Source organism: Lagenorhynchus albirostris, chromosome 7, assembly GCF_949774975.1.
Source record: "Lagenorhynchus albirostris chromosome 7, mLagAlb1.1, whole genome shotgun sequence".
In the NCBI taxonomy this organism is placed as follows: domain Eukaryota; kingdom Metazoa; phylum Chordata; class Mammalia; order Artiodactyla; family Delphinidae; genus Lagenorhynchus; species Lagenorhynchus albirostris.
The window spans coordinates 21,427,998-21,440,276 of record NC_083101.1 but is presented as its reverse complement, the minus strand read 5'-3'; the positions used below and the strand labels follow the sequence as shown (position 1 = coordinate 21,440,276).

Below are 12,279 nucleotides of genomic sequence, written 5' to 3'. Positions count from 1 at the left end.
ATATTCTTGTCAGCATTGTATAAAGGTTCAGGTTTCTCCAAATCCTCACCAGCACTTACTAGTGCCTTTTATTTTTTTACAGTGTTATTGAGGTATAATTGATAAATAAAAACTGTATATATTTAAGGTGTATAACATGATGACTTGGTATTTGTATACATTAGGAAATTACTATACTCAAGCTAACACATCCATCACCTTGCATGGTTACCTTTTTTTTGTTGTCATGAGAACACTTAAGATTTACTCTCAGCAGATTTCAAGTATACAGTACAGTATTATTAACTATAGTCACCGTGCTGAACATTAGATCCCTAGAACTTATTCACCTTATAACTGAAAGTTTGTACCCTGAGACCAACATCACACCATTCTACTCTCTGCCTCTGTGGGTTTGACTTATTTAGGTTCCACATATAAGTGAGATCATACAGTTTTTGTCTTCTTGTGTCTTGCTTATTTCATGCAGCATAACGTCCTCGAGGTTTATGCATTATGTCACAAATGGCAGTGTCTTTGTTATCATAGCCATTCTAGCGGGTGTGTGGTGGTATCTCGTGCTTTGAATTTTCATTTTCTTAATGATTAATAATATCGGGCATCTTTCCATGTGCTTAATAGCTGTTTATATTTGATGAACTGTCTATTCAAATGTTTTGCTCGTTTTTATTTTATCTTTTTGGCTGCATTGGGTCTTTGTTGCTGTGCACGGGCTTTCTCTATTTGTGGCAATCAGGGGCTACTCTTTGTTGTGGTGTGCGGGCTCCTCATTGCGGTGGCTTCTCTTGTTGTGGAGCACGGGCTCTTGGCACACGGGCTTCAGTAGTTGTGGCACGCATGCTCAGTAGTTGTGGCGCATGGGCTTAGTTGCTCCTCGGCATGTGGGATCTTCCCAGACCAGGGCTCGAACCCATGTCCCCTGCATTGTCAGGTGGATTCTTAATGACTGCGCCACCAAGGAATCCCTTTGCTCTTTTTTTTTTTTTTTGCGGTACACGAGCCTCTCACCGCTGTGGCCTCTCCCGTCGCGGCCTCTCCCGTCGCGGAGCACAGGCTCCGGACGCGCAGGCCCAGCGGCCATGGCTCACGGGCCTAGCTGCTCCGCAGCATGTGGGATCCTCCCAGACCGGGGCATGAACCAGTGTCCCCTGCATCGGCAGGCGGACTCTCAACCACTGTGCCACCAGGGAAGCCCGCTTTGCTCATTTTTTAATTGACTTGTCTCTTTATTATTAGGTTGTAGGAGTTCTTTATAAACTTCAGATGCATGTGACTTGAAAATATTTTCTCTCAATCTGTGACTTATCTTTTCATTTTCTTAGTGGTATCTTTTGAGTTACAAAAATTTTGGTTTTGATAGTCTAATGTGTCATTTTTTTCTTTTATGGTTCATGCTTTTTTCCCCTAAGTATTTCATTCTTTTTTAATGCTACTCTAAATGAAATTATTGTGTTAATTTTTTTTAAATTATTTGTTGCTAGTATACATAAATACATTTGACTTTTGTGTAAATTTTATATCTTATGAATTAACCAGTGAAGCTATTTGGGCCTGGGATTTTTTTGTGGGAAAATTTTTAATTACCAATTTGACTTATTGTTCTATGTCAGTAGCTTTTTTTATTTTTTTTACTTGTTGATATATAATTCACATACCATATAATTCATCCATTTAAAGTAAACAATTGACTTTTTTTTAGCATATTCACAGATGTTCGCAACCATCACCACAGCTGATTTTAGAACATTTGCATCACCTCAAAAAGAGAAACCCAGTACCCATTAACTGTTAATCCCATATCCCCCATCTCCTGCCCCTAGCCCTAAGCAACCACTAATCTACTTCCTGTGTCTGTAGATTTCCCTATTCTGGACTTTCATATGAACAGAATCATATATATGGAATTTTTTTGTGTGACTGGCTTCTTTGCAGTGTGTTTCTTCTTTTAGCTTGTTTTCAGGTTTCTGGATGTAGCGTGTATCAGTATTTAATTCTGTTCTTTAAAAATGGAGATGAAATTCACATAACATACAATTAACCATGTAAAGTGTACAGTTCAGTGGTGTTTAACTTACTGCATTCACAGTGCTATGCAACTACCACTTCTCTTTAGTTTCCAAACTTTTTCATCACCCCAGAAGAACACCGTATACCATTTAAGTAACATCCCATTCCAGCCTCCCCCCTCCCATGGGACCTGCTAATATGCTTTCTCTCTCTGGGGATTTGTCTATTCTGGATAGTTTATGTAAATGGAATCATTCAGTATGTGACCTTTTGTGTGTGGCTCTTGTCACTCAGCATAATGTTTTCAAGGTTCATCTAAGTTGTAGCATGTGTCAGTACTTCATTTCTTTCTATGACTATCTGTTGAAAGATATTTTGTTTGGCTGTTATAAACAATGCTGCTATAAACATTTGTGTCCAAGTTTCTGTGTAGATTTATGTTTTCATTTCTCTTTATTGCTGGGTCATATGGTAATTCTATGTTTAACTCTTTGAAGAACTGCGAAAATGTTTTCCATTGCACCTGAACATTTACATTCCTACCAGCAACGTATGAGGGTTTCTATTTATCTGTATCCTTGCCCTCACCAACACTTGTTTTTGTTTTTTAACAATAGCAGTCCTAGTGAGTATGAGGTAATATCTCATTGTGGTTTTGATTTGCATTTCCCTAATGACAAATGCTGTTCAACTTTTTTTTCATGTGCTTATTGGTCATATGTGTATATTCCTTGAAGAAATGTCTATTCAGGTCCTTTGCCCATTGTAACTGGATTTTTTTATCTGTTTAATTTTTTTTTTTGAGTTTTAAGAATTCATTCTCCCTGTGTCAGATTACCTGTCAGTGTACTTTTTTCTGGAGCTCTTTGTCTTCTTATTACAATCCAAACAGATAACTCATGGGGAATTCCCTGATCGTCCAGTGGTTAGGACTCCGCGCTTCCAGTGCTGGGGCCCTGGGTTCAATCCCTGGTCAGGGATCCTGCAAGGTGTGTGGTATGGCCAAAAAAAAGAAAAGAAAAGAAAAGAAAAGAAAAAGAAATGGGTTCTAAACAGATAGCTCATTAAGTCTGCTACACAGCTGTGATCCTAGAAATTTCTGTAACTCTCTCCTGCATTGAATCTCCTGTTTCCTGTATCTCTTTCTTTTTCTTGGTTTACATCCTCATTTTGGTGGCACCCATCCTCCAGTAGCTTCATTAGAAAGGATACATAAGAGGCAATTTTCGTGAGTATCTAAAACTACCTGTATTATCCCAGCACATTGATTATTTGTCTGGGTAGAGATTTCTGTGTTGCAATTCATTTTCCCTCAGAAAATGAAGTCATTGCTCCATCTTCTAAGATTACCATGGAGGATTTGATACTATTCTTAATCTTTTGTATCCACCACTCCCCTTTCTGAAAGTTTTGGAATCAAAATGATCTCTTTCTCTGTAGTGTTCTGAAATTTCACAATGATACAAGGCTTTTTTTCATTCATCTTCCTGAATACTTGATGGGCTCTTTGGGAATGTATCTTATATTATTTCTTTGATAGCTATCTCAGTTTTCTCAGTTCCCACTTTCTGAAGAAAACATTATATCTCTGATTTAATCATGTTATATTTAGGGCATTATTCTTTCCTTTAACAAAATATATATGTATATATAGTAAGGAAAACTTTATTTCAAAAGATTATTGTGGTGGGGGGGTGCTGGTTCATAGAGAGAGGCTTTTGTAATAGCGGGAGGGGGAATTTTGCAATAGAGAGACTGCTGTGACCAGAAGATTGCAAGTGTCTCCTTTCTATTACATTCTAATATTGTGGATATGTCAAAATCTTAATTTCCAAGAGTTCACTCATGTTTTCTCAGCTTCTTTTTTCTTCTCTTACTGCCCCCTTCTTCCTCCTCACTCTACCCCATTCCATTCCCCTTCACCTGCTTCTCCCACTTCCTCTCTTTTCAATACCCATTTCCTGTGCTTCTCCTCCTCACCCCTTTTCTTCCAGCATCCTGTTGTTGACACATTGTCACAGCTTGTCTTATCAATGAGGACATGAATTACAGAATTTTTAATTTGTTCATTTATTTCGTTTCTGTTTCTTCTATGCCTGCAGTCTCTGTTTCCCCCAAATTGCTTTGATTTGTTTTTGGTTTTGGGGTGATTTTTTTTTTCCTGGTCTCCATTTGCTGCCCATTCATCTTTAACAAGCAAGGCTATGTAAAGCTGATTGGAAGCTGTGTATGCATGAGTGCGGCTGTGGACTGGTGGGTTTCACTGTAGAGTGAGAGAGCAAGGAGCCAGTTTTTTAGCTGAAGCCTAACAGTGAAAAGATTGGGAAATGAGAGTAGCAAATAAAAACAAAGTTCCCTCCTTTCATGGCACTCCTATTTATTATATGTTGTTATTAGCTACAATTCTGTTTTAATGCCCACCATTTTACATGCTGGCATTCCTGTGGTTAAAATACTGCTAAGATGTACTTCTGTGTCCATACACTATACTTTTAATGTCATTTCTTAAGAAAATTATATGCATTTATACCATTTGATTTTTTGACTCTAAACTTGAAATATTAAGAGTTTAATGAACTATAATAGATTGGAAAATAACTAAAATAGATAGTATTTGTTTACTACAGTTCATTTGAGGGCCATCTATTCTTTAGTGTACTGTACATGTCACCTCTTCCGCTTTTTGGTATAATCTTTTGTTGATTGTTGCTTTTATATTATCTCTCATATTACAAGATATTGTTAAAATCTAAATCTAGGAATTGGGATTCCCAAGATACTGATAAAAAGATGCTATAAAAGAAATTTCTGTGTTTCAGAGGTTTATAGAACTCAGAGATTCTTTTTATAAGCATGTTCTTGAAGCGGTACATCCCTAAGGGCACTAATGACTGATTTTTCCTCTCTCATTTTCTCTTTTTAGGGAAACTAAAACCAACAATAGCATTCATGTCAGGAAGATTGAAGATTAAAGGAAACATGGCCCTAGCAATCAAATTGGAGAAGCTAATGAATCAGATGAATGCCAGGCTGTGAAGAGAAAAAAAATGTTGACCGCTAAGCTCAAAAAGTAAAAGGGTTCAATAGTTAAAATTGAATGTTTGTTTTCATCCCTATTATAAGGATATACATGTTTGTTCTGGAAAAAATAGAATTTCTGTATCTATAAGACTTGAAATTGTAATTAAAACAGCTAGCCAACCAAACATAAGCATCATTAAGTAGAATTCTAAGATATTCTATTTTTCTTATTTTGTGAGTTTTGCCCTCTGAGTCCTGTATCTCATACACCATCATCTTCTGGGAAAAGTATTATTAGTAATCAATTGGGGTCAAGCAGCAACATTACTTTTTTCATATCTTTTTCCCACGTAAAATGAGACTAGTATGTTTTAAACTTTTCAGTTTAGGATTGTATACTAATGATATTTTAGAGTTTTATAAACTTGTTTTAAAGAAAATCTTCTATATTACATTTTCATAGAAATCACATAATAAACTACTTAATAAATACTATTTGTGAAGACAAATTAAACAAAAAGTATATTTTGTTAACTACCTTTCTAAGTGTAAGGTATTTTACCTATAGGAAAATACTATTGATGTAATTCAACTAACTGCAGTATATATATCCTATTTTAAAGTATGTAAAAATATCCTAAGATAATTCCTCCCCAGAAGTGTGCACTTGGTCACAGTGTTTTGAAATGAGAACATTAGAATAGATGGTTGTTATGGGCTGAATGGTATGCCCCCTTCATATGTTGAAGTCCTAACCCCAAGAATCTCAGAATTGATTGTATTTGGAGATAAGATCTTTAAAGAGGTGAGTAAAACCCAGGCTTTTAGGGTAGGGTGGGCCATAATCCAGTCTGACTGGTGTCCTTATAAGAGGAAATTTGGACACAAAAGAGAGTCCAAGGAGGCACACACAGAGGAATGACCATGTGAGGACCAGCAAGAAGGCAGTCATTTGCAAGCCAAGGAAAGAGGCCTCAGAAGAAACCAAACCTAATGACACCTTGATCTCAGACTAGTCTCTAGAATTGTAAGAAATTTCTGTTGCTTTAGCCACTCAGTCTGTGGTATTTTGTTATTGTAGTCCTAGTAAACTAATGCAATAGTTTGTTTGTATTTCTGTTACGAACACAAGTTCCTATGCAGTACACACAGTGAGGCCAAACTGAAACATTGGAGTTTGTAGCAGAGAAAGGTTTATTACAGGGCCAAGCAAGGAGAATGGGTGGATTGTGCTCAAAAAACCCAAACTCCCCAATGGTTTTCAGGGAGAAGTTTTTATAGGCAGAATTTGGGGTGAGCGCTGTGTGACTGTCTCCTGATTGGTTGGTGGTGAGGTAACAGAGAGGTGTTTCAGAAATCTTGTGCTCAGCCTGAAGTTACCATCCTCCACCTGGGTGGGGGCGTTAGTTCTTACAGAAGAATGCAAAGATATTGTTATATATATTCCTTGAGGAGGAGGAACCAGGACCCTGCCCCAAGGCTGCACTATTGTTTCTTGACTGCTCCTCCCCTGTTTCTGCATTCCCTCCCTTCCCTGATTAGCAACTGTTTGAATCTGCCCTTTGTAACTCAGTGAAGGTCAAGGAGGCTGAATGAAGCCCATTTCCTACAAACAAGAAATAGGGGATACAGAAAGGCTTTGTACCTAGGATGGCCCCACAGGGTCCTTCTCTGTTTCATTTCTTTTTTTAAAAAAGTTAAACTTATTTTTTTTAAGCTCCTATCTTTCCTTTTAATCAGTTAAAAATACTTGTTCAGTGTAATTCTTTCACTTCTCACCTTCCACTCACTTTAATATTATTGTGCTGTTAAGCAACTTAGCTAATTCTGACATTTTGTAGAATCATAACATTAGGAGCACTTAATCTGTATTTTACAAATCAGGAAACAGAGGATCAGAGATAGGAAAGGACTAGCCCAAGGTCAAAATTAACAAGCCCTTTCCAACAACCTCCCAGTACATTGGCCTTGGATAGAACTTGAAGACCCCACTTCCCCCTCCTTGAAGCCCAGATAGATTGACTTTGATATGGCAGGCTCACAACTCCCTTGGCATCTCCTGTTCATTTCCAGCCACATTAGGATCCCTGTCAGATGTTGCCAGCAGACTCCTTTTCTACTGAAATTTTCTAAAGACTTTTCTTCTTTCTCTGCATTTTCCACATGGCTTCAAAGCTTTGGGAAAATAAAAACTAGAAAATATTGTGAGGCAGGAATTCTGGAGTTTGGTTACTAAAACATGAACTTGCTAATTAAAAGGCCTTAGGATATCAGAAGAAAATCTTTCCACAGGGCCCTGGTTTTCATATCAGTAATTGAGGGAGTTGGATGAGGTCCTCTGCAGCCTGTTTTCGCTTATTATCACTAAGAAGTAGTGAGCAGTCTGTACTATTTTATCAGAAATAAAGGTACCACAGCTACATTGCTAAAGCTTTCTCTCTTGCCACATCCCCCAGCTGCCTTAATGAATTCATGTGTTCCCTTCTCTTGGATCTTGCCCATTAACTGCACTGAGGTTGTAGAGTCTCCCAGAAGTTTTGAATGGCCATTTTGTGTGTGGTTCAGTATCCATTTGACCCCTGTTTCTGAAATAGAATGGTATGGAGGGAAACCATGCCATTTGGCTTTTTAGTGTTTGATGAAGTTATTCAGACATTTTAAAGATGGTTTGTTGCTAGTAATCCTATATTTTAACAAATCCTCTTAAATAGTGCCTTTTTTTTCTTTTTTCTTTTTTTGGCTGTGCCACACGGCTTGTGGGATCTTAGTTCCCCGAGCAGGGATCGAACCTGGCCCCAACAGTGAATGTGCCAAGTCCTAACCACTGGACCACCAGGGAATTCCCTTAAATAGTGCCTCTTAAATAATCCTCTTAAGTAGAAGAAAAGAAGTCTTTTTCCTCTACCTATCTTAAGTTTTCAGTTGGGGTCCTGTAAATTAGACTAACAAAAGATAGATTAGCAAGAGAAAAATAGAAGTATTAACATATGCATTGCACATAAACATGGAAGCATTCAGACATGAGTAACTCAAAGATGTGGTTAGAACTTGAGCTTATACAACAATGAACAATAAATTTTTTTGTGAAGGAACAAGACAAAGAGGACTTTCAGTTTCTAGGATAGGAAACTGTAGGAAGGAAAATATACGTACAGTAAGAGTGAGTTTTGTAAGAAACTGCCAAATAGAAAAAAAACTGTCAAAAAAAAAAAAAGCTGCCAAATAGTCTTCCAAAGTGGCTGTACCATTTTGCATTCCCACCAGCAGCATGTTCCTGTTGCTCCACATCCTTGTCAGCACTTGGTATTGCCAGGTTTTTGGATTTTAGTCATTCTAACAGGTGTGTGGTAGTATCTCATTGTTGCTTTAATTTGCCATTCCCTCGTGACATATGATGTTGAACATCTTTTCATATGCTTACTTTCCTCTATATCTTCTTTGGTGAGATGTCTGTTGAGGTCTTTGGCCCATTTTTAAATCAGGTTGTTTTCTTATTGTTGCATTTTAAGAGTTCTTTGTATATTTTGGATAACAATCCTTTATCAGATGTGTCTTTCGTAAATATTTTTTCCCAATCTGTGACTTGCTTTCTCATTCTCTTGACATTGTCTTTTGCGGAGCAGAAGTTTTTCATTTTAATGAAGCCCTGCTTATCAGTCATTTCTTTCATGGATCATGCCTTTGGAGTTGTATCTAAAAAGTCATTGCCATACCCAAGGTCATCTAGGTTTTCTCCTATGATATTTTCTAGGGAGTTTTAGTTTTGCATTTGACATTTAGATCTGTAATCCATTTTGAGTAATTTTTGTGAAAGGTGTAAAGCCTTTGTTTATTTATTATTTTGCATGTGTATATCCAGTTGTTCCAGCACCATTTGTTGAAAAGACTATCTTTGCTCCTTTGTCAAAGGTCAGTTGACTATATTCATGTGGGTATATTTCTAGGCTCTCTATTCTCCTACATTGATCTATTTATCCTTTCACTAATACCACGCTATGTGGTTACTTTAGCTTTATAGTAAGTCTTGAAGTCAGGTAATGTCAATCTTAACTTTGATCTTCAATATTGAGTTGGCTATTCTGGTTCTTTCGCCTCTCCATATAACTTTAGAATAAGTTTTTTCATATTCACAAAATAACTTGCTGGGATTTTGATTGGCTTTGAGTTGAATCTATATATCAACTTGGGATAAACTGATGTTTTGACAGTATTGAGTCTTCCTATCCATGAACATGAAATATCTCTTCATTTATTGTTATTCTTTGATATCTTTCATCACAGTTTGGTAGGTCTTCTTATATAGATCTTGCACATAGTTTGTTAGATTTGTATCTGAATATTTAAATTTTTTGAGTGCTAATATAAATGATAATGTTTTACATTTCAAATTTCACTTCATTACTGGTATATAGGAATGTGATTGACTTTTGTATATTAACCTTGTATTTTACAACCTTGCTATAATAATTTATTAGTTCCCAGAAGTTTCTTTGGTAATTTTTATAGCTTTTCTATATAGACAGTTATGTCATCTGTGAACAGAGAGTTTTATTTCTTCCTTCCCAACTTGTATACCTTTTATTTCCTTTTAAGTTATTGCATTAGCTAGCACTTCCAATATGATGTTGAAAAGCAGTAGTGAGAGGGGACATCCTTGCCTTATTCATGATCTTAATGGGAAAGCTTCTAGTTTCTCACCATTAAGTGTGATGTTAGTTGTAGGTTTTTTGTAGATATTCTTTATCAAATTGAGGAAGTTCCCCTCTATTCCTAGCTTACTGAAATATTTTATTATGAGTGGGTGTTGGACTTTGTCAAATGCTTTTTCTGCATCTATTTGTATAATCATGTGATTTTTCTCTTTCAGCCTGTTGATGTGGTAGATTACGTTAATGGACTTTTGAAAGTTGAACCATCCTTGCAAACCTAGGATAAATCCCACTTGGTTGTTTTTATGGCCTATATGTTCTTATGCCCACAAATTTCATATATTGAAATCCTAACCCCCCAAGGAGCCTTTGGGAGGTGATTAGATCATGAGGGTGGGGCCCTTATGACTGGGATTAATGCCCTTATAAAAGAGACCTCAGAGAGAGTTAGCTGGTCCCTTTCACCAAGCGAGGACATGGCAAAAAGGTGCCACCAGTGAATCAGAGCTCAGGCCCTCACCATACACCAGATCTGCCTGTGCCTTGGTCTTGGACTTCCCAGCCTCCAGAACTGTGCAAAATAACTTTCTGTTGTTTTTAAACCACCTAGTCTCTTTTTGTTATAGCAGGCTGAACAGGCTAAGAAAACTGTGCTATGTAAGTCTTTTTATATGTTGTTGGATTCAATTTGCTAATATTGTGTTGAGGATTTTTGCATCTAAGTTCATGAGAGATGTTGGTGTGTAGTTTTCTTGAAATGTCTTTCTTTGGTTTTGGTACTAGGGTAATGCTGGTTTCACAGGATGAATTAGGAATATTTTCTGTTTCTGTCTTCTGAAGGGGACTGTAGAGAACTGGTATAATTTTCTTCCTTAAATGTTTGTTAGAATTCATCAGTGAACCCATCTTGACCTGGTGCTTTCTGTTTTGGGAAGTTATTAATTACCATTTGCTTTATTCCATCTGTTCTGTATATCTTTGTTCTTCTTTTCTGGTCTTCTATTTCTTTCTGTCTTCCTTGAAAGAATCTCACAAAATATTTCCATTTCCCATTCCCATCCTTTGTACTACTTTGTCATACATTTTATTTCCACATATGTTTTAAACTCTACAGTATATTGTTTAATATTTTTGATAACAGTGAATTATCCTTTTAAAGATTAAAAAAATGAGAAAAAAGTCTTTAAATTTACCTATATGTTTACTCTTTGCACTGTCAACCTGTCCATCACCAACTATCCAAACACATGAACATATCCAAGTTTCCTTCTGCCCCTTTGTAGCCATTTATGCCCATCCTTGATCCCATTTCCAGCAAGTACTGATCTGCTTTCTATAACTATAGATTAGTTTACATTTTCCTGGAATTTACATTAATGGAGCCATACAGTATGTATTTTCTGTTTGGCTTCTTTCAATCTGCGTAATTACTTTGAAATTTGTTCTTATCATTACATATATCAATAGTTCATTCCTTTTTATTACTGCTGAGCAGTTTGCCATTATATGAATACACCACAGTTTGTTTATCCATTCACCTGTTGATAGACATTGGGGTAGTTTCCAGCTTTTGGCTATTACAAATAAAGCTTCTGTGAACATTCATGTACCAAGTCCCTGTATTCTCTTGGGTATGAAATGACTGGATCATATGGTGTGCATATATTTAACTTTTTAAGAAATTGCCAAACTTTTTTCCAAAGTGGTTATACTATTTTACATTTCACTAACAATGTATAGGATTTCATTTCTTCACATTTTCATCAACACCTGATATGTAGAGCCTTTTAAATTTTAGCCATTCTAATAAGTATGTAGTAGTATCTAATTGTATTTTAACTTCCATATCCTTGATGAGGATGAGCATCTTTACATGTGCTTATTTGACATGCGTATATCGTCTTGATGAAGTGTCTGCTCAAATCTTTGCCCACATTTATTCCATTGTTTGTTTTATTATTGAATTTTGGGAGCTCTTTATATATTCAGGATACAAGTAATTTTTCAGATATTTGCAAATATTTTCTCCCTTTCAATAGATTGTCTTTTTATTCTCTTACCAGTGATACAGGAATAACAAAAATTTTTTAAATAGATGAGGTTTGGGCTTCCCTGGTGGTGCAGTGTCTAAGAATCTGCCTGCCATTGCAGGGGACACAGGTTCGAGCCCTGGTCTGAGAAAATCCCACATGCCGTGGAGCAACTAAGCCCATGTGCCACAACTACTGAGCCTGTGCTCTAGAGCCTGTGAGCCACAACTACTGAGCCCACATGCCACAGCTACTGAAGCCTGCACACTTAGAGCCCATGCTCTACAACAAGAGAAGCCACCGCAGTGAGAAGCCCGCGCACTGCAACAAAGAGTAGCCCCCATTCGCCGCAACTAGAGAAAGCCCACGCACAGCAACAAAGATACAACACAGCCAAAAATAAAATTTTTAAAAAATAGATGAGGTTCAACTTATCAATCTTTTTCTTTACTGGATCATGCTTTCGGTATAATTCAGAAATCTTTGCCTAACTGAAAACTTATGGAAGTTTTACAGTTTTAAGTTTTGCATTTAGGTGTATTTAGCATTTCAAGTTAATTTTTGTGCATGTG

At 36.7% G+C, this 12,279-nt stretch overlaps 1 protein-coding gene across 2 annotated transcripts in view; it reads left to right on the top strand.

Annotated features, from left to right (window-relative positions):
- The window catches only part of HSDL2 (hydroxysteroid dehydrogenase like 2), a 94,586-nt gene extending 83,304 nt beyond the window's left edge, over positions 1-11,282 (top strand). For both annotated transcript variants that reach the window (XM_060154615.1, XM_060154614.1), the window contains one exon: positions 4,931-11,282. In XM_060154615.1, coding sequence (XP_060010598.1) covers positions 4,931-5,043 — 113 coding nt within the window. In that variant the 3' untranslated portion in view covers positions 5,044-11,282. The remainder of the gene's footprint in view (positions 1-4,930) is intronic.
- The last annotated feature ends 997 nt before the right edge of the window (positions 11,283-12,279 follow it).